Source organism: Physella acuta, unplaced genomic scaffold (assembly GCF_028476545.2).
Source record: "Physella acuta isolate Inbredline_101_S28 unplaced genomic scaffold, ASM2847654v3 ptg001012l, whole genome shotgun sequence".
Lineage (NCBI taxonomy): Eukaryota > Metazoa > Mollusca > Gastropoda > Physidae > Physella > Physella acuta.
In genome coordinates this window covers 220,308-242,780 of record NW_026732529.1, presented here as the reverse complement: position 1 = coordinate 242,780, position 22,473 = coordinate 220,308, and the positions used below count along the sequence as shown (strand labels likewise).

Genomic DNA, 22,473 nt, shown 5'->3' with positions numbered 1-22,473 from the left:
ACAGCTTATCTAACGTACATACAAATACAGAAACTTTCATTTTAATATCCAACATATATATTTACTCAGTGTATATTATTCATTCTCCAGTCATTTGTTTTCATATAATATTAAATCCTCATACACAAAAATGTATTTAATTAAAATATAAAAAATAAATACTTTATCTTTATCACAGTCATTTTAATTCTTAATTAAATAATTAAATTTAGTGTCAGAAAAAATAAACATTTTAAAATAATTGCCAGTTATCACAGTTTTAAAATGTATAAAGTTAGCATGAGGAAAAAAATCTTAGAAGCTAAGAAATTGTATAGTTTATTTTTCTGATAAAATAAAAAGGCTAATATATTTGTTGTAAAAAAGGATATTTTGTATAATCACTTCTAGTTTAAAAAAATTAATGATATAATGGACTTTGAAATATAAAATATTCTTGCTATAGTATTTGAAAACAAATCCTTAATTAATATAAATTTCAAGATTTCACGTATGTTACATATGTTTTATTAAAAGTCACTTTTTAACACAAAAAGAAGTAAGCCTATTTTAGATTTTTAAAAATCAGATGTAAAATTTGTATCAATAAAACTTTGAGACATAGGATGAATTATCTTGTAAATTAAATCTCACAATCTAGTTAACTTTTACGTGCTGTGCCCCATACATCAATAATTTTTAGTAAAGTTTTTCTGTAGTCTCCACTGGTTTCACTCTCCACTTCAGTTTTCAAAAGATGTCCATACTGTTCCTGGTACTTGGTAACTATGTCTGGTAAGTCCACCTGTGTGACAGGTAGCAAAAATAAAATTAACCATTAAAGTACAAAACAATTTTCTGCGTTTTTGTCATTTTAAAAATATGTAATTTAAATATTGTATAAAACTGCATTTGTTATATAAGTAAATTAAAGTAAAAATAGTTTCTGCAATTTTGTCATTTTAAAAATATTTTAATAAATCTATAAGATTTTTTTTAATGTAAGTCTGACATAAGATTTACAGTTCAGTGCATCTTTATGCAATACTAAATCTCAAATATTTATTTACATATTTATGTAAACATAAAATTCCTTACTACATAAAAGAACCCTGCACCCCCTACCCCAGTACATCTTTATGCAATACTAAATCTCAAATATTTATTTACATATTTATGTAAACATAAAATTCCTTACTACATAAAAGAACCCTGCAACCCCTACCCCAGTACACATAATTTAATTTTTTCCTTATTCAGTAAAACTATCTTTAACAGAAAATTTATTCCAAACAAAAATAAATCAATTATTTCATGACCTTCTAAGCTGAATCATCACATTTCCAACTCCATTTTACTTTATATTCAAACTTTATAAATATGTATTTCTGACGTATATATTTAATATGTTCTTTTTTAGTAATGTCTTTAAAAATTAGTTTGTTACTAACAGCCAATGTTTAAAAAAAGTTACCATGCCTACTATTGTCGCTGTTATGAAAAAAGTTTTGTAATGGTTATTATGATTATTATTGACCATTTAAAAAACCAGCATAACTACTTTACCTCCGATCTTGAAACCAGTATCCTGATCAGTTGTTTCTCATTGGTCCCCAAGCCTTTCATGGAGTCCTTGACCCTCTCAGTGAAGAAATTTGTTTGACTTTGCAGAGCTTTCACTGAGTCCCAAGAGAAACAAAATTATTCTTAAAATCTCTAAATTGATACATTTTATTGCAATTCTTTTTCTATAAAAATATAAATTTTTTAAAAACATTGTTTAAATATTTTTTTAGATAATTAATGACATTTCTACTGAGAAATTTGTCAAAGCATAGTAATCTATACCCTACAGAAGAAAATATGGACTTGCTGTATCATTAACTCCCCTGATTATTCTCTAAAGTAAAACACATAAAGTAGTTGAGTTTAGACAGAAGGGAATTATTTTGAAAAATTCTGACCTATAGCAATGTATGCATCTTCTGTATCACCATGGCTTGCCTTCTTTATAGAGTCCACCATGTCATCATTGTAGAGCTGTAAATAATAATACAAAAATAAAATAATTTTTTTCTTCTTCATAAATGTGAGGAATTTTTTCCCTAGCATCATAAATGTTTGTCTATTTTTTAAAATATAAGTTTAATTTTAGAATAAAGATACACATTTTATTCCTTATATATATATATATTTATTTATTTTTAAAGTTTTTAAAATTAGTTTCAGTTTCCATCTAAAGTGAAACAATGTTTATACTATTTAAAAAAACAGCTATGGTCTGATACAATTTTTTTTTAAATGACAAAATTGCAAAAACTAGTTAGTGATTCAATGGTTGATTTTATTTTACATATTGTTTCCTTCCCATTAGAAGATTTAACATATCAGAAATTTTTAAAAACCCACACAGACCTACTAGACAAGACCTAAAGTGTCAATGTGTTTACCTTCTTGTGGGCCTCAGCTGTAGCAAGAACCTGGGCTTTACTGTTGGCAACAAGAATCTTCCTCAGTGTCTCAGCTGTGGGTTTCTAGAGAGAAATATTTCATACATGTAATCAGAGTATAGTATGCTATGTGAAGACTATTTTATTTTCATGTTACCAGACTTTAGTCTGCTATTTGAGGACTATTTTATGGTACAGCTTGCTAGCAAGAAATATTTCACACATGTTTTTGTTGTGTAAGTATAATGTGCTACATGAGAACTATTGCATTGCATACGTTGAGTAGCCTACAGCCTTCTGTTTATATATTGAAACCTGTAAGATGTTATTTGTAAGGGAATGTATAAAGGGCTACAGCAGATTTGGATGTGTAGCTGATGTGTTTCTGATAATTTAGGTCCGATGTTGGTTGTTGGAGTATATATGTAGGATGTTGTGAGTGTGTTGGATGTCAGAGTATATCTGTTGAATGTTAAGTAAGTGTTGAAATTTGGAGTATATTTGTAGGATGATGTGTATGAGGTAGATTTTGGGTAGTTGCTGGATAATTAATATTTGTGTGTGTGTTGGAGTATACTTGTAGAATGTTGTGTGTGTGTGTTGGATGTTGAAGTATACTTGTAGAATGTTGTGTGTGTGTTGGATGTTGGAGTATACTTGTAGAATGTTGGATAAGTATTGGACATTTGAGTGTATCTGTATTATAATGTGTTGTGTTAGAAGTTGGGTGTTTGTTGAATGATTGATATTTGTTAAATGTTGCATATGTGTTGGATGTTGCGTTCTAAAATTAAAGGTGTGTACCTCATGCACAAGCTTGGCATCTTCATCAGCCTTGTTTTTGTTGACCACTGGACTCTGCTCTCTTTGACCACTGACCAGCTGTAGCAGCAGCTCCCTGAAGTCTCCGCTGGTGTCCATGACAATCTCCAGTTCCAAATCTTTTTTGTAGGCTGTAAACACAATAAAAAAAACAACTCTAGAACCATTACAACAGAAAATCGTTCATTACAAGATTGTTGTCAGAACAAGCAATACAAATATAACTAGAGAATTATTTTAAAATTTTGCTTGAAGTTAAGGTGATACATTTTAAATACTAAATTATTTCTATTTGTTTATTCTAAGATGGCCATGTAAGGCCTACAGTAAAAATACCATTTGTTTGGATATTTCAAACGAACTAAAAATAACAATCCTGTAATTCTCTGACACCACGTTTACACTTGCAACATGTATACTATAGAGGTCTAGAAAAAAAAAGCTTACTTTTATGAGTTTTTTCAAGACATGTATAGCACACATGTCACAAGTGTAAACACGACGTTACAGTTTAATTTTAGTTGAAATATTTAATGTTTGCAAAAACTACTACATTCTTAAAGTTTCACAATATTAAAAAAAAATGAAATTAAAAAAACAAACAATTTTGAAGCTTTATACTTTAAGGAAAATAAAACAACCTTTAAAAAAACCCTGAAATTTTACTTTCACTACTGTATTATGGATATACATTTTACTTTTATTTTAGACTATGAAAAAAATTCATTCTTTATTACCTTGCTTGTAGACCTCTTTGATTGCTGCCATCTCTTCATTATTCTTAGAGCAGATGATGCCAATGAGAGTGGTCTTGTCTGTCTTCAGGCCCTTCATGGCTTCATGCAGGCAGTAGGCATCATATTCAACTGGTGACATCATCATTGCTATGATAGTGTCCTCAAAATCACCTGATAACTCAGATCTCAGATCTTTCATCAGATCCTGGGAAACAAAGAGAATATATTGAAAGAGAAAGTAGCTTTTATTGCTAAATAACATAATAAATACTCACCTGTAAAACTTCATCAAAGTAATAAATAAATATAACAAAATGTTAACAAATGAAGTAAAACAATTAAAATTTTAACAAGTGCATTTAATAGTTTAACTGTATGAGGTTTAAAAAACAATCTAAGCCACAATTCAGTAATTATCAAAGTAATAAATAAATATAACAAAATGTTAACAAATGAAGTAAAACAATTAAAATTTTAACATGTGCATTTAATAGTTTAACTGTATGAGGTTTAAAAAACAATCTAAGCCACAATTCAGCTTCACTTGATTATTTATTTATAGCATATGTATACTGTGGTACAAGGGAAAGTTAACGTGGTCTGATTTTACTTTTACATAGCAGATTAAAGAGAGTTAGACTGACAAGTCAGGTGAATGTCCCTGAGTCCACCCAGCTCTGATAGGTACCTAACCTACATTAGGGTAAAAAAGCAGCTGGGCATAGTGCTAACCACACTATACCTTCATATGCCGAGGTCTCTGAAGCAGAGGAACTCTACTTCATCTGCCCCATGTGTCGTCAGCGCGAATGAAGAAAGATGATAGCAAATTTAAAAAGCACACCAATCAGAGAGAAAAAAAATGTATACATCTAAATCTAGTTGTGAACTGAATGCAGCTTGCATTTGTCTTTATTAAACCAGCTTACAACCAACCAGCTACCAACCTGTTTATAAAGCTCCTCGTACCGGCTCTTCAACTTCTGTCTGTCTGCGTTTGAGTTTCTAGTGACCACCTCAATAACCGTGTCCTCATCTGTGCCCACTCGGTGCATGGCTTTGTACAGTTTCTTGGAATCCTCTTCTTCCTCCTTCTCAGATGTGTCCTCTATCTCGCCCACCTTGTCGATTATCTTCAGCAATGTTTTCTGGTAGTCGCCACTAGTTTCGCTTTCCACATCTTGACGCAGGGGGTGCTCAGTGAGTCTACGGTATTTCCCCTTGATGGCTGGGAGATCCACCTGATCAAGGGAGGCAAGAATAGTGATATGTTAACCAGGGAGACAATCATTTAATAAACAGGGAGGATAAGCAAGGATTAAACAGGGGAGATAAGCAATCAATATTCAGGAAAGATAATCTAGAATTAAACAAAGGAGAAATGTAAAAATAAACAAGGGATATAAGTAAATGAGATAAGAGAAGCAGCAAGCTAACAAAAAAAAACAAGAAAAGATATGCATTAACAGGGGAGATAAAATAAGCAATAAGACAGCACACTGAGAAACAGAATCAAGAGAACAAAATTAAAGAAAACATCACTCGATTTGTCAATTATAAAAAATTTCCAGCTGGCAGTGTAATACATGTTAAAGTGGCACAAAAACCAAGCTAATATTCCATGATTTAGTGACTGTAAAGCCCCAGCTAATATCCCATGATTTAGTGACTGTAAAGCCCAGCTAATATCCCATGATTTAGTGACTGTAAAGCCCCAGCTAATATCCCATGATTTAGTGACTGTAAAGCCCCAGCTAATATCCCATGATTTAGTGACTGTAAAGCCCCAGCTAATATCCCATGATTTAGTGACGGTAAAGCCCTAATCATATTCCATGATTTAGTGGCCATAAAGCCCAGCTAATATCCCATGATTTAGTGACTGTAAAGCCCCACTCATATTCCATGATTTAGTGACTGTAAAGCCCCAGCTAATATCCCATGATTTAGTGACTGTAAAGCCCAGCTAATATCCCATGATTTAGTGACTGTAAAGCCCCAGCTAATATCCCATGATTTAGTGACGGTAAAGCCCTAATCATATTCCATGATTTAGTGGCCATAAAGCCCAGCTAATATCCCATGATTTAGTGACTGTAAAGCCCCACTCATATTCCATGATTTAGTGGCCATAAAACCCAGCTAATATCCCATGATTTAGTGACTGTAAAGCCCCACTCATATTCCATGATTTAGTGGCCATAAAACCCAGCTAATATCCCATGATTTAGTGACTGTAAAGCCCCAGCTAATACCCCATGATTTAGTGACTATAAAGCCCCAGCTAATACCCCATGATTTAGTGACTATAAAGCCCCAGCTAATATCCCATGATTTAGTGACCATAAAACCCAGCTAATATCCCATGATTTAGTGACTGTAAGGGGTCGGCGTGGTCAAGTCGGTAAAGCTCATGGTTGCTAAACCGAAAAGTCTCGAGTTCGAACCCTCGGGCAGATGAGGCTCGTTAGCTGGGGACAGCCACTCTTCTAGGAGGGACAACTCCAAAATTAAAACAACTGCTGCCTTGTAGTTTGTTCTTGGTTGGACAAAGGCTATGGAAGCAAATCCAAAAAGAAAAGCAGGCTGAAATCGGAGTCAATGGCCTCAATGGCGCATAACCAGTTGACACGTAACGCTTAATTGTGTTGGAGGCGTGGTCGAGTCGGCAAAAAGCTCATGGTTGATAAATTCGAACAAAGTCTCGAGTTCAAACCCACTGGCAGATAAATCTCGATCCCCTTCAACACTAATAATTAAGAACGAAGAAGAAGAAGAAGAAGTGACTGTAAAGCCCAGCTAATATCCCATGATTTAGTGACTGTAAAGCCCCAGCTAATATCCCATGATTTAGTGACTGTAAAGCCCCACTCATATTCCATGATTTAGTGGCCATAAAACCCAGCTAATACCCCATGATTTAGTGACTGTAAAGCCCCAGCTAATACCCCATGATTTAGTGGCCATAAAACCCAGCTAATACCCCATGATTTAGTGACTATAAAGCCCCACTCATATTCCATGATTTAGTGGCCATAAAACCCAGCTAATACCCCATGATTTAGTGACTATGAAGCCCCACTCATATTCCATGATTTAGTGGCCATAAAGCCCAGCTAATATCCCATGATTTAGTGACTGTAAAGCCCCACTCATATTCCATGATTTAGTGGCCATAAAACCCAGCTAATACCCCATGATTTAGTGACTGTAAAGCCCCACTCATATTCCATGATTTAGTGGCCATAAAACCCAGCTAATACCCCATGATTTAGTGACTGTAAAGCCCCACTCATATTCCATGATTTAGTGGCCATAAAACCCAGCTAATACTCCATGATTTAGTGACTGTAAAGCCCAGCTAATATCCCATGATTTAGTGACTGTAAAGCCCCAGCTAATATCCCATGATTTAGTGACTGTAAAGCCCCAGCTAATATCCCATGATTTAGTGGCCATAAAGCCCAGCTAATATTCCATGACTTACCTCCGACCTGGACACCAGTAGCCAGATCAATTGAGTGTCCTTTGTGCCAAGTCCCTTCATTGCATCTTTCAATCTCTCAGCGTAGTAGCCTGATTGGTTGACCATGGCCTTAACTAGAAAGCACAACAAGCTACATGCAGGTATTATTGTCAAGCACAAAAAACACTTTTACACTAAAAAAATTTAATAAAATTAGTGTGATGTATAAGCTTAATAAACAGTTATTGATAATTATTGACAGTTTCATATTAGATTTCTCACCTATGGCCAAATAGGCTTTTTCTGTGTCACCTGAACTTGCTTTTTCAATGGACTCTGTGATATTTTCTTTGTACAACTGGCAAAGATAATATATTCATTAGGTCTACATAAAGATATCAATATAAAACATTCCAACAGATTTTAGCCTTGAGTTGATTAGAAAAAAGGTTTTTTGTATTGTTTTGATGCAGTCAAGTATGGGAGGGCTAAGGATGGCAGAGAATAAATTGCTAAAATGTTTAGTTCTTTGGCTTGAACCCATAGCACCATATTGACCATCATGGTACAGCATGGCCTAGCAGAAGAGAGCTAGAATGCTAACCCAAAATTTTTCAGTCCAAAACTGGGTTCAGATCAGTAGAATGTCCATGAGTCCACCCAGCTGTGATTGGTACCTAACTCATGTTAGGAAAAAAGGGCGGTTGGGCATATTTTTGACCACACTAACCCTTCATATGCCAAGGTCTCAGAAGCAGATGAACTTCATCTGCCCTATGTGTCTTGGGCACAAATGGAAAAAAATGGATATTGACCATCGTGTTTGAAAGTGTATTTAAAATAAAATTCAAGTCTAGATTTAAGGTGCCTGAAACTAAGTAATAAACTAAACTATCACAGCTATAGACTCATGAAAAAAAAAACGTGTTGTATCATCCAATACATACTGTTTTATGGGCAGCTGCAGTAGCTACTATCTGCTCTGGGCTATTCTTGATGAAGATTTTCTTCAAATTGTCCACTGAGGGTTTCTGTGTAATAATATAATGTAGAATTGATATAGATCCTCCTTTAAATATTTTTTTATTGTAATGAAGTTTAAAGAAATTAAATAGATAATATTTAAAACATGAAAAAACCTACACATTCTTCCTGGCTATCAATCAAAGTTAATAAAAAATGTCAATGTACAGCATTAGATATAGCCTTACAGTGGCTGAAATCCTCAAACATGTAACAGGACTTAGTGGAAAGAATGAGTATTGCAAAAAAAAAAAAATGTAAATATACACACAAAAAATAGAAGAGAATGAATGTGTTGCTGACATTATTAAAACAACAGATCTCCATGAATGAGCTACATATGCTAGAAGAGACAGAGAATACAGCTGTGATGAATACCATCTCAATACCTCATGCAGAGCTTTAGCATCCTCCTCTGCCTTTTTATCATTTTTGGCACCTTTCTCCCTCTTGCCTGCAAGAAGCTGCAGCAGAAGTTCCTTCAGGTCACCTTTGGCCTCTTTCTTGACCTCACCCTCCAGATCTTTTTTGTAATCTGACATAAAGTGAATCTTCTTAACATATTGTGCATATTTCATAATGTTTAGAAGGTAAGTATAGCTTTAAAAAAAATCAAACAAAGCAACTGAGAATGCATAGTTCCTCTCCCCCCCCCCCCCCCCTTTGTAGCAGTACAAAGAATTAATAACTAAGATGGTACCACTAAATCTAAGAGTTAGTAAAATAAAAAAAATTCCGTAAATCTTACTGTTTTTAAACTCTTTCTTGATCTCCTCCAGCTCAGCAGCTGACTTGGTGCATATGATGTCAATCAGCACTGCCTCATCACAGCCCATTCCTTGCATGGCCTTGTTCAGGGAATGTGCATCCAAATCTGCTGGTGGCATCATCAGTGCTTGTATTGTTTCTTTAAAATCTCCACTCAGCTCAGAATCCAAATCTTTAACCAAATCCTAAAGATCAGGCAAAAACATTTAAAATACATTTTAAACATCACATTTGTTTAATTAAAGTACAATTTAAAAAATAAAAACTTTATCTTACATTCACATAGAAAAACAAAACAAAATGTTAAAAGCAGAAACTTTAAAGCCGCACAGTTACAGCAGTAAAGAATTAATCTTACTTTTTTATACAGCTCATCATATCTCTTCTTCAACACTTGTCTCTCAGCATTAGAATTTCTCACAATGACCTCAATGATGATGTCTTCCTTTGTCCCCAATCCTTTCATGGCTTTATGCAGCTTCACTGCATCTTCATCATTTTCTTTTATCTCTGTGTCTTCTTCCTCTTTCTTCTTTTCTTCTTTGGCCTTTACTGGCTCTTCTTCATCTTTGCACTCTGTTTCTCCAACTTTATCAATGATGGCCAGAAGAGTTTTTCTGTAGTCACCACTTGTTTCACTCTCAACATCTTTCCTGAGCGGATGCTCATACACTTTGTGGTATTTTCCTTTAATGACTGGCAAGTCGACCTACCAACATACATAATATTAAACCAGAATGAATGCTGTTGTGATTATTTGTATTAAAACTCATGGTTAAGTTGTGTATTAAATTTATGGCAACTAGTCCTTCATTGCAAGTTAGGTCAAGTAAGGTTTAAGGTAACCATAACATCACTGCAGTGCAGGGTTAGACTGAATGTTAGGCTTATGGTAAGAATAACTAATAGCATTCTACTTATAGTGATATCAGAGGTGTAGTGACCCTTCCCAGCGCCCAGGGACAAACTTTCAATTTGGCGCCGCCCTCAGGAGCAAATTTTTAATTTGCACCCCCACCCCCTCAAACTTTCGATATGCACCCCCCTTCAAACTTTTGATTTGCACCCCCCTCAAACTTTTGATTTGCACTCCCTGCCCCCTCAAACTTTTGATTGGCACCCCCCTCAAACTATTTATAATTTGTTTTTCCAACCCATTTTGGCGCCCCCTTAGGTCGGCGCCGGGGACATATGTACCCCCCCCCCCCCCCCCCCGCCCCCTCCCTCACTACGCCTCTGAGTGATTATCAAATCCTACCAATCTGCGTTGAGTATTTCAACTTAGTAAAAAAAAAGTTCAGTGATATTATTTATTTACTATAAAACTTGTTTGGAAATTGATGTGAAATAAAGCTAGAGCCATTTTACAATAGGATAGGAGCTGACAAGTTTGAAGGTTGAGGTGAATGGAAAGTTAGAGAAAAATGATCAACTTTTCATGAAACTAACCTCAGATCTTGACACAAGTAGATAAGTCAGCTGAGTCTCTTTGGTTCCAAATCCCTTCATTGATGAATTAAGTCTTTCACTGTAGAATCCCACTTCATTTTGTTGGGCTCTTACTATGAATTTGAATAATTTGAAGAGTTAACCCATGAATATATTCATTCTCAATAGTTAATAACGCTAGAAGTAATCTCTTTACAATTTATCTTACTATGAATTTGAATAATTTGAAGAGTTAACCCATGAATATATTCATTCTCAATAGTTAATAATGCTAGAAGTAATCTCTTTACAACTTATCTTACTATGAATTTGAATAATTTGAAGAGTTACCCCATGAATATATTCATTCTCAATAGTTAATAACGCTAGAAGTAATCTCTTTACAATTTATCTTACTATGAATTTGAATAATTTGAAGAGTTACCCCATGAATATATTCATTCTCAATAGTTAATAACGCTAGAAGTAATCTCTTTACAATTTATCTTACTATGAATTTGAATAATTTGAAGAGTTACCCCTTGAATATATTCATTCTCAATAGTTAATAATGCCAGAAGTAATCTCTTTACAATTTATCTTACTATGAATTTGAATAATTTGAAGAGTTACCCCTTGAATATATTCATTCTCAATAGTTAATAATGCTAGAAGTAATCTCTTTACGATTTAAGACTAACAGCTAAATTAAAATATTTGAATTTACATATAAAAATAAATGTACACATACAAATTTTCATTTAACAACTAACACAGAACTGAATGTTTTATGTGTCCATTCAAATAGGTTACTGTCATTGTAATGTTGTCCATAAAGCTATAAAACACAAGTCTACGTACTTAATGCCAGATAAGCCTCCCCAGCATCCCCTGAACTTGCCTTCTTGATGGATTCACTTATGTCTTCATTAAATAACTAGAAAATAAAAAAATAAAACTAATATTTTTTTCAAAACAAATAAATATGATTTCTGGAATATATTTCTTTGATACAACACTTTTAAAAAGTTTAACTGGAATAATGGTGAACAATTAAAGAATAAATGATAAATTTTTTTCATAAAAACGTTTTAATAACAAGCTTTTATGTACTAATGCACTAAAAAGTAGAAAATAAATTACAGACTAGTATTTAAATAACTATAAAGAAAAACGTGGGTCACTTTAGTATCTATTGGATAATTTTACTAATGTTTAGGAAGAGACCCACGTTTTTCTTTATAGTTATTTAAATACTAGTCTATAATTTATTTTCTACTTTTTAGTGCATTAGTACATAAAAGCTTGTTATTAAAACGTTTTTTATGAAATTTTTTTTAGTACTTTACATGTTTTTATTTACAATAGAGTTTCATGACTAAAAACCATTGCGCGCCTATTGAACGAGATGACGTGCTATTGAAGGTGATGACGCGTGTGGTGTGGTTGAATAGAAATGCCTACTAATTCAGTCCAAATTTTAATTAATTCATAAATAATTAATTAGGCGACCAATTAAGTCAAATTTAATGTCATGATGCATTGTCTTCTTGTCTTGACCCACGTTCCAAATTCCAACCGTATCTGTCTAATAGAAGTGTCTGCAATTTCGCACCGGCGTTTCGATCTAGACTGACGACTGACAACAGAGGAAGTGAGTTAAATAAAAGCTTGTAAAAAGAGTCATTTAAAAAACTTACTTGTCTGTGGGCATCAGCAACAGCTCGCAGCTGAGAGGAGCTGTTCTTTGAAAAAATTTCTTTCACTACAGCAGCTGTTTTTTGCTAGATGAGAATATAGGATAGCAAATGTAGAGAGGCATGTATTTAAAAATAATAAAATCAGAAATATCAGCATAAAAAAAGATTGATTCATATTACATTTCCAAAGCATAGGTTTATAATTTTAACAATAGTTAAAGAACTTAGAGAAAAATGAATGGGTTATGTATTTTGTTGCAGTACTGTTTTAAGTGGAGGTGTATATAAGAAATATACATTTATGGGTAACCAACAATTGTTATTTCAGTCAATGGATTTAATGTTGTAAGTTAAGTGAATAAAAAACTTGGGTTGGAATCATTTCATCAAATTTAATCTGTCTGGTCTTATGCTGTACCTCATGTAGGGTCTGGGCATCTTTTTCAGCCTTGGCTTTGTCAACTTTTGTGTCCTTGTCCTTTTTGCCACTGACATGGAGCAGCAAAATTTCCTTGAAGTCCCCTTTGGTTTCCTTTTGGAGTTCTGACTCTAAATCTTTTTTATATTCTGCAGGGAAAACAATCCTAGTTAAAGCATGATCATCTCTTTGACTAATTTAGAAGCCTGGGAAAGGTTATAAATAAGGACTAATGGACAAAGTTCATATCATTTATATATTGAAAATTTACACCTTATTTGAAATTGATTTATACATTTCTTTGGAAATTGTGAAGATACAAATTTATGATATTACAAGAGAAGCAGATCTTCTTAATTCTATATTATAAAAGACCAGCATCATTAATAAAATATTAGTAAAATTTTTAATCTACTTAAAATATTTTTCCTAATATTCTGTTGTAATTTAAGCATCATTGATTTGGATAAATGTTTTCTTTAAAAAAAAACACAATGTTAAATGTTACAAACCTTTCTTGTAAGATGCTTTTATCTCTTCCAGCTCTGCAGGTTTCTTAGCACAGAGCACTGTGATGAGGGAACTTTCATCACAGCCGAGACCTTTCATAGATTTGTTTAATGTGTAGGCATCAAGGTCGGCTGGAACCATCATTAGTCCCAGGATAACTTCCTTAAAGTCTCCACTCAGTTCAGAATCCAGGTCTTTAACCAGTTCCTGTAGGTAATTTAAGAATAGATTTACATTTAGTATATACTATACTGTAATAGATTGAGTTAATTGTGAGGTCAAGGGAACTCACTCTCTGTATTAGTATTATATTTATATTGTTATCTTGAGTGATGTCCCTTACATGTTGTTATCTATAAATAGTTCTCTCTCGCCACTTCCGTCCTCTCTTTCCGGTTAACAAATAAAGCTATTTACATGCTCATGGCTTCTGTCTCCGTTGTATTCATAATCTACCTCATTTGGCGACGAAGGATAAACATCTACTAGAAAGAGCACCTACTTACGCAAAAAAGAGGTTTGCTAGAGCTTATTAGCTAATTATTTCTAGAATTATGGCGCTGTATGGCCAAATAAAAGAATTTGATGCGAATGATGAAATCATTCAAGATTACCTAGAGAGGTTAAGCTTTTACCTAGAAGCTAACAACGTGACGATAGAAGCCAAAAAGAGAGCTGTTTTGTTAACAGTCATAGGGCCTCAACAATTTAGGCTACTAAAAGACTTATGCGCACCAGCTAGTCTAACTACCAAGAGCTTTAACGAGCTGAGCAAATTGCTAACAGACCACCATGCGCCTACCCCATCAAAGTTTTTATGTAGAGCTAGATTTGACAGTAGGACTCGTCAACCAAACGAGTCAATATCAGAATATGTTGCTGCTTTACGTCATTTAAGTGAATTTTGTGAATTCGGAGAAACGCTGTCTGACAGACTATGTGAAAAGTTTGTGACAGGTGTAAACAGCCCTGATATTCAAAGAAAGTTGCTGCTCGAGTCAGATCTAAAATTGGAAAAAGCAATACAACTTGCAATGTCATTCCAGCAGTCTTCAGATGCGGCGAAATCTCTAACGCCTTCAGGGATCCATGCAGTAAACAGCAGGTTAGTCGATAAACATCAACCCCATCAGAGCATTCCAACTTATGCTAAACAGCCTGCTCGTTCAAATACTAGATCTAAATCTAGTAATAATTATCAAAAATGTCATCGATGCAAAGGTCCCCATGCATCTCATCGGTGCAAGTTCAAGTCTGCAACTTGTTATAAGTGCAGTAAGCAAGGTCACATTGCCAAGGCCTGCTTTGCAAAGTCTTCGTCTGTTGCTAAATCTAGCCAGTCAAGACAGTACCGCAACCAAAGGCAGCACTATGTTAACTCTCACCAAGACTACCTAACCCAACCAATGAACCACTCTACCTGTGAAAATGCTCAAACTGATTCGCAGCCGGAAATGTGAAATCAATAAGTCATGCTCCCATCAATGTACAAGTTAATATCAACGGTAAGAGCATCAGCTTCCAACTTGACACTGGAGCATCACTAACAGTCATCACAAAGAAAGATTTTGACGCTGTCACAGGAGGATCAGTGTCTCTACAGCCGTGTCACAAGTGTCTAACAACATACACTGGTGACAATGTTCCGGTAATAGGAGAGTGTATGGTTCATGTAAGTTATAATGGTCAAAGTGTTAAACTTCCTCTTCTTGTGGTTGAAGGAAATGGACCGCCATTACTAGGTAGGAACTGGTTAAGTGATCTTAAGTTAAATTGGGAGAGTATTTGTTCATTGAAGAATGTAAAAGAATCTAGTCTTACTTTACTAGATAAAGTTATATCTGAAAATAAATGTGTTTTTGGTAACTCAGGTTTACTAAATGATAGAACAGTGAAGTTAAGCATTAAAGATACAAATCCAAGATACTGCAAAGCTAGAGTTCCACCTTATGCAATGAGGAATAAAATTGAAAATGAGCTAAGTAGATTGGAATCTAATGGCATCATAAAGAAGGTAGACTATTCCGATTGGGCGACACCCATTGTGCCAGTGTTAAAGAAGGATGGTTCTATAAGAATTTGTGGAGATTATAAAACTACACTGAATAAGCAAATAGAGCTAAATAGGTACCCTATTCCTAACATTGAGGAAATTTCTTTGAATTTGGCAGGAGGAGACAAATTCACTGAATTAGACTTTAGTCATGCTTACACTCAACTAGAACTGCATCCAGATTCAAAAGTCTATACGACAATAAACACACATAAAGGACTCTACCAATATGAAAGACTATGTTTTGGCATATCATCTAGCCCTGGAATTTTCCAAGCTGTCATGGACAGTATTTTTAAGGACATTCCAAATGTTTGTGTGTACTTTGACAATGTGTACATAACTGGTAAGAATGACACTGAACATCTTAAAACACTTGATAAAGTATTGAAAATTGTTGGTGAAAAAGGTTTAAAGATAAACAAAGATAAATGTCAATTCATGCTGACAGAAATTAGTTTTCTTGGTTATATATTAAGCAAGCAAGGTATCAGACCTCAACCTGAGAAAACTAAAGCCATTAAAGAAGCACCCAAACCTGAAAATACCCAACAACTAAGAGCTTTTTTGGGCTTGATAAATTACTATGCAAAGTTCATAGGAAATCTGTCTGGTAAACTATCACCACTGTACAAGCTGCTACAGAAAAATGCAACTTGGCACTGGGGTAAACAACAAGAAGCTGCTGTTAATACAGCAAAAGAGGCTTTGTCTGCTGACACCTTACTAACTCACTATGACCCAGGGAAAAGACTTATATTAACATGTGATGTTTCACCAGATGGTGTAGGAGCAGTCTTGTCCCACATGGATGAGAAGGGTGACAGACCCATTGCTTTTGCCAGTAGATCTTTGAACCAGGCTGAGAAAAATTATTCTCAGTTAGATAGGGAAGGCTTAGGCATCATTTTTGGTGTTAAGAAATTTCATAAGTTTCTGTTTGGTAGGAAGTTCACCATCTTTACAGATCATAAACCATTGCTAGGTTTATTTGGAGAAAACAAAACCCTACCTGAGCATGCCTCACCAAGAATTCAAAGATGGGCTATCACACTAACTGCATACAATTATGAATTGAAATACAAACCTGGATCTGAGAATAGTGCAGATAGTCTTAGTAGATTACCTTTAAAAAACCAAAGCCTTAGCTATGTACCAGAAGATGTATTTGTTCTCTTCACTATCATGGATAACTCCAATATAAATGTGAATGATATTAAAAGAGAAACACAAAAAGATGAGTGCTTAATAAAAGTATATGAGTACTGTAAAAATGGTTGGCCTGAAGAGTCAGTGAATGAGGACTTAAAGCCATATAAAATAAGAAAAACAGAGTTAAGTCTAGAAGATGGATGTATACTATGGGGGTCAAGAGTAATTATCCCCAAAATGTTACAAAAAGAAGTTTTAAGAACTTTACATGATACTCATCTTGGTTCTTCCAAAATGAAGAGTCTAGCAAGATCATGGTTCTGGTGGCCACATATGGATGCTGATATTGAAAAATATGTAAAACTTTGTTCAAGCTGTGCACAACATTCAAATCAACCAGCTACAGCACCTTTGCAAAACTGGGACTGGCCAATCGAACCATGGAAACGTATACATATAGATTTCGCAGGACCTTTCATGAACAAAATGTTCTTAATTGTTATTGATTCACATTCTAAATGGTTAGAAGTTAAAATCATGAACACAATCACTGCAAATGATACCATTATAGAACTGAAGGAAATATTTTCAACTCATGGATTACCAGATCAAATTGTTTCAGATAATGGGCCTAGTTTCACAGCTCATGAGTTTAAACTGTTTTGTGTGGCAAATGGTATTGAGCATATAACCACATCCCCCTATCATCCTGCTGGGAATGGTTTGGCTGAAAGAGCGGTAGGCATATTCAAAACCGCTATGGTAAAAATGAATACCGGTAACAAGTTTTCTCTTAGAGAAAGAGTAAACAGGTTCTTAACCAAATACCGCACAACTCCTCATATAACAACAGGTGTTGCACCATGTGAATTGCTATGTGGTAGGAAAATTAAAACTCATCTTGACCTACTGCATCCAACTGTTCAAAGGTCTGTTTCCCAACATCAACATACACAAAAAGTAAATCATGACAAATCATCCATTGAAAGAGAATTTGCAGTTAATGATAATGTGTATCTAAGAAATTATGGGAGAAAGGAAAAATGGATACCAGGTCAAATTGTTCAATGTACAGGACCTGTGTCTTATAAAGTAAAAACAAATGATGGACTTATTGTCCGTAGACATGCAGACCAGTTAAAAATAACTTGTGCAGATAATAAGTGTGAATCTGTCAATCCCACCAAATCTGAACAGTTCACACCAACTCAGTTTGTTCCACAACCAAGTTCTGTTGATATGAGTGAACCAAGTTGTCTGGAGTCAGAAAATGTAAATTCTGGAGTTAATGATTTAAATCCTAGACCTCCTGAGATAGAGAATCCAAATGGTCAGAATATTGAGTCACCAAATCAAAGGCCACTGAGAAGGTCAAACAGGACAATCAAAGTCCCAAATAAGTTAGACCTATGATTTTAAAGGTCAAAAGGACTTTGACATCATCGTTTTGTATTTTGATTATGTTGTAGCATATTGTGCATTGTTTGTAAGGATGTAATCTACCATAGTGTTCATGTTACAATATAATTGGTGATTTTAGGATACTATCAATTGTTCTATTGAGAGATGTGTTATTGTGTTCTAAGGGTAAAGGGATGTAATAGATTGAGTTAATTGTGAGGTCAAGGGAACTCACTCTCTGTATTAGTATTATATTTATATTGTTATCTTGAGTGATGTCCCTTACATGTTGTTATCTATAAATAGTTCTCTCTCGCCACTTCCGTCCTCTCTTTCCGGTTAACAAATAAAGCTATTTACATGCTCATGGCTTCTGTCTCCGTTGTATTCATAATCTACCTCATATACAAATTGCAGATACACAAAAACAAACACAATACAGAAAAACATGCATTGAAAAACTAAAGAGATACATTAGTAGAAGCTAATAACAGAATGAGTACAAGGAAATTGTTCTCACCTTTTTATAGAGTTCATTATATCTCTTCTTCAGTGTCTGCCTCTGGGCATTAGAGTTCCTGACAATGACTTCAATGATGACATCTTCTTTTGTTCCAAGTCCTTTCATGGCTTTGTACAGTTTGACAGCATCTTCATCATTTTCATTGATCTTGTCATCGTCTTTCTCCTCTTCTTTTTTCTCTTCTTTCTTTTCATCTTTTTTCTCTTCTTTCTTCTTTTCATCTTTCTTTTCATCCTTTTTCTCTTCTTTCTTTTCTTCTTTCTTTTCTTCCTTCTTTTCTTCTTTTTTCTCTTCTTTCTTCTTTTCATCTTTCTTTTCTTCCTTTTTCTCTTCCTTCTTTTCCTCTTTCTTTTCTTCTTTCTTTTCCTCTTTCTTGGTCTGAACATCTTTCTTTTCCTCTTTCACAACAGCTGCAGGTTTTTCTTGTGTCTTGGCTGTTTCCTTTTTGGGTTCTTTCTTTTTCTCTGGTGGTTTATCTTCTCCAACTTTGTCCAGGATTTTCACAAGAGTTTTCTTGTAGTCTCCACTGGTCTCACTTTCAACATCTTTCTTCAGTGAGTGGCCATACAGTTGTTGATAGAAGCCTTTGATTTTTGGAAGATCGACCTGTAAAAATCATTGTCAATATTATTAAAGTTAATATGAAATAATCTATGTATGTTTTTTAATTAACATAAAAATCCCTTTGTGTAGACTGTAGAACTACAAAAATGTGTTGATTTAAAAGACAGATGGATTCAGCTAAATAAAATAAATCCTTTTAAAAGAAAAATTTGTTTCACTGAAATTTAAATTTAAACTTTTATATTACCTCAGATCTACTAACTATGATGCAGGTTAACTGTGTTTCTTTGGTTCCAAGACCTTTCATGGAGTTGTTGAGACTTTCTGCATAGAATTCTGGTTTGTCCTGTGCTTTTACTAAATAACAATGTTTTTTTTTAAATATTAAAAATGATGTTTTTTAAATAATTAATACATTTAGTAAATATTCTTTGCAAAATAGACAATATCAAAATGATTTTAAAAAAAAACCCATCCCTTTAAGTTAAGCATTTTTTTTTTTTAAATTTTTAAATATTTAATTAAGGCTAGGAATAGTTGAAATATTTTGTTTTATTTAACACTAAGTAAATACTAACCTAGAGCTAAATAAGCACCCTCTTCATCACCACTGCTGGCTTTCTTAATGGACACAGATATATGTTCATCAAACAACTGTAGAAACAAAAGATATAAAAACTTTTAGACATTATTTATTTAAAATGTTTCATTTCTTAAATTCTACCCACATCTTCAAAGTATTTTGTTCGATACAATTTTTTTTCTACATACAGAGAAGACTGCAGTCAATTAAAAAAATGTATTGGTCAGGAGCAGTCTAATTTAACATTTGGATAGCTATTCCTTAAAATTAACGATAAAAATATTTTTTTTAACTAGCCAAATGAATGTTGATGCTTTAAAAAAACAACCCAATAAGGTATAGAAGGGTAGGAGGGAATAGTTAGATTATAGACAAACTGGATTTACAAAGTCCATATAAAGTAAGTATTAAAGTTTTAGAAAGTGTACAAAATATAGTACATTAAGAGTTGAAAAGTACTTTTAAATGACACCAGTGTGAGTAGTCCAATATTTATTTACCTCCTCATGTGCTTTAGAAGTTGCTTGAATTTGTTCAAGAGTTCCCTTAAATATTTCTTTAACAGTATCTTTGGAAGGTTTCTAAAAAAATAATTGCTTTGGATTAAGTTCATATTTAGAAAAAAGCATAAAAATAAAAAGAACCTAAACATGCATTTTATTTATATTTCTGATCTCTCAATATTTTACATATTTAAAAGTTTGATCTCTCTGATAAACAAGCTGATAAAATATTAACTGTCACATGTTAGCAAATGTTTCTTAGTAATATTAAAAATGAAAATGGTGAAAAAGTTAACTACTTCATGCAATGCTTTAGCATCTGCTTCTGCTTTGGCCTGATCCAGCTTAGCTCCCTTGTCTTTCTTGCCACCAATCAGCTGAAGGAGAAGTTCCTTGTAGTCTCCACTTGTTTCTTTCTTGATGGCAGATTCAAGGTCATTCTTGTAGGCTGTAAAATTTAATATATAAACACTTGTAATCACAATTATTTGCTACTATACCTCAAAAGATTCTTTTCAATAGTTTATGTAGCAGGTTCTTATTATTAGTCTTAGGGTATTGTTTATTTGGTATGGTCAATATTAATTTTTTAAAACTTCAGGATATAGTTGTTTATTATTACAATTCAGTTTTTTGTACAGTTAATTGTAGATTACGAGTGGTTTTAAATAATATTAAAAATACTTGTCCTTAAGCTGTGCCTTATACTTATGGTACAGCTTTTAGGTATAACAGTAAAAATTCCTTTTTAAATCTCTACCAATCCACTGGATAGATGAAGTAGAGTTCATGTTTCTTGATCTCAGCATATATGGGGATGATGTGGTTAGCACTATGCCCAGGTGCCTGTACTTTCTCAATGTAATTCAGGTACCCATTAGAGCTAGGTTGACTCATGGGCATCTTACAGTCACAAGTCTGAATCAAGATCTGAACTCAAGACCAACAAGTTAGCAGCCAAATTCTTTACCATTTAACCATGCTCAGCTAATGGATACCTACCTTAATGTTGTATCACAGTTGTTGCTAAATTACCTAAAAATAATACTATAGTGTATAAAACTATATAAACCTCCTGACCTTTCTTATAGACCTTGTTGATTTCACTCAGTTCTGCTGATGTTTTGCTGCAGATGATGGTGTTTAGAACAGCTTCATCTGTGCCCATTCCTTTCATGGCTTTGTTGAGGATGTAAGCATCATAGTCTACTGGTGGCATCATCAGACCCAGGATGGTTTCCTTGAAGTCTCCACTCAGTTCAGAGTCCAGATCTTTTACAAGGTCCTGTAACAGAATTTAAATTGCATTAAAACAGGTAATAGATAAATATTTGAGCTAAATAATTAAAGTTTTAATTGATATTTTAAAAAATGCTACATACAATCAGCAGTAAAAGTATTCATAATTTAAATGTTAGTGCTTAGGTTTGTTTAAAAAAAAAAGGTGTATACTCTATTTTTGTAAAGTTTTGGTATTAATTCATCTAAAAATACTTAAGAATAAAAACAACAACAATCAACTGTAATAGTTTTTTTGTTTTATTAACAAAAGTACTGACTTTTTTATAGAGTTCCTCATATCTCTTCTTGAGTGTCTGCCTCTGAGCATTAGAGTTCCTGACAATGACTTCAATGATGACATCTTCTTTTGTTCCAAGTCCTTTCATGGCTTTGTACAGTTTGACTGCATCTTCATCATTTTCATTGATCTTGTCATCTTCTTTCTTCTCTTCCTTTTTCTCTTCTTTCTTTTCTTCCTTCTTTTTCTCATCCTTTTTCTCTTCTTTCTTCTTTTCATCTTTCTTTTCTTCCTTCTTTTCTTCTTTTTTCTCTTCTTTCTTCTTTTCTTCTTTCTTTTCTTCTTTCTTTTCTTCTTTCTTTTCTTCCTTCTTTTCTTCCTTCTTAACATCATTCTTAGCCTGAACATCTTTCTTTTCCTCTTTCACAACAGCTACAGGTTTTTCTTGTGTCTTAGCTGTTTCCTTTTTGGGTTCTTTCTTTTTCTCTGGTGGTTTTTCTTCTCCAACTTTATCAAGGATTTTCACAAGAGTTTTCTTGTAGTCTCCACTGGTTTCACTTTCAACATCTTTCTTCAGTGAGTGGCCATAGAGTTGTTGATAGAAGCCTTTGATTTTTGGAAGATCTACCTGTAATTTAAAAAAAAAGAGATAAATAATAACACATTAAAAAAAAAGTAAACAATTATTTTGAAACTGAGAGTATCAGTAAGCCTACATCAACAAATGAAAAAAAAAAAAAGAAATTGTATTTAAGATAATTATTTATTTCCTTTTTAAATAAGTTTTTTTTATTTTGAAGTTGTTTTTTTGTTTTACTTTTACAATATTTAGGTGAAATTTAAATTACTTTTAAAAATTATAATTCTTAAATTT

The 22,473-nt window shown here is 33.6% G+C and overlaps 1 protein-coding gene across 5 annotated transcripts in view; it reads right to left on the bottom strand.

Annotated features, from left to right (window-relative positions):
* Positions 1-529: 529 nt before the first annotated feature.
* The window catches only part of LOC131954561 (titin homolog), a 74,166-nt gene continuing 52,222 nt past the window's right edge, over positions 530-22,473 (bottom strand). For 4 of the 5 annotated variants that reach the window (XM_059318332.1, XM_059318329.1, XM_059318333.1 and 1 more), the window contains 25 exons: positions 21,640-22,227; positions 21,161-21,365; positions 20,380-20,528; positions 20,078-20,158; positions 19,573-19,648; positions 19,242-19,351; positions 18,428-19,036; positions 13,304-13,508; positions 12,792-12,940; positions 12,374-12,457; positions 11,535-11,610; positions 10,695-10,807; positions 9,604-9,954; positions 9,226-9,430; positions 8,867-9,012; positions 8,402-8,485; positions 7,737-7,812; positions 7,476-7,588; positions 4,936-5,229; positions 3,989-4,193; positions 3,234-3,382; positions 2,430-2,513; positions 1,944-2,019; positions 1,546-1,658; positions 530-784 (listed from right to left, as the gene is read on the bottom strand). In XM_059318332.1, the coding sequence (XP_059174315.1) occupies positions 641-784; positions 1,546-1,658; positions 1,944-2,019; positions 2,430-2,513; positions 3,234-3,382; positions 3,989-4,193; positions 4,936-5,229; positions 7,476-7,588; positions 7,737-7,812; positions 8,402-8,485; positions 8,867-9,012; positions 9,226-9,430; positions 9,604-9,954; positions 10,695-10,807; positions 11,535-11,610; positions 12,374-12,457; positions 12,792-12,940; positions 13,304-13,508; positions 18,428-19,036; positions 19,242-19,351; positions 19,573-19,648; positions 20,078-20,158; positions 20,380-20,528; positions 21,161-21,365; positions 21,640-22,227 (4,485 nt within the window). In that variant the 3' untranslated portion in view covers positions 530-640. The remainder of the gene's footprint in view (positions 785-1,545; positions 1,659-1,943; positions 2,020-2,429; positions 2,514-3,233; positions 3,383-3,988; positions 4,194-4,935; positions 5,230-7,475; positions 7,589-7,736; positions 7,813-8,401; positions 8,486-8,866; positions 9,013-9,225; positions 9,431-9,603; positions 9,955-10,694; positions 10,808-11,534; positions 11,611-12,373; positions 12,458-12,791; positions 12,941-13,303; positions 13,509-18,427; positions 19,037-19,241; positions 19,352-19,572; positions 19,649-20,077; positions 20,159-20,379; positions 20,529-21,160; positions 21,366-21,639; positions 22,228-22,473) is intronic. The other variant, XM_059318331.1, reaches the window with a different exon arrangement.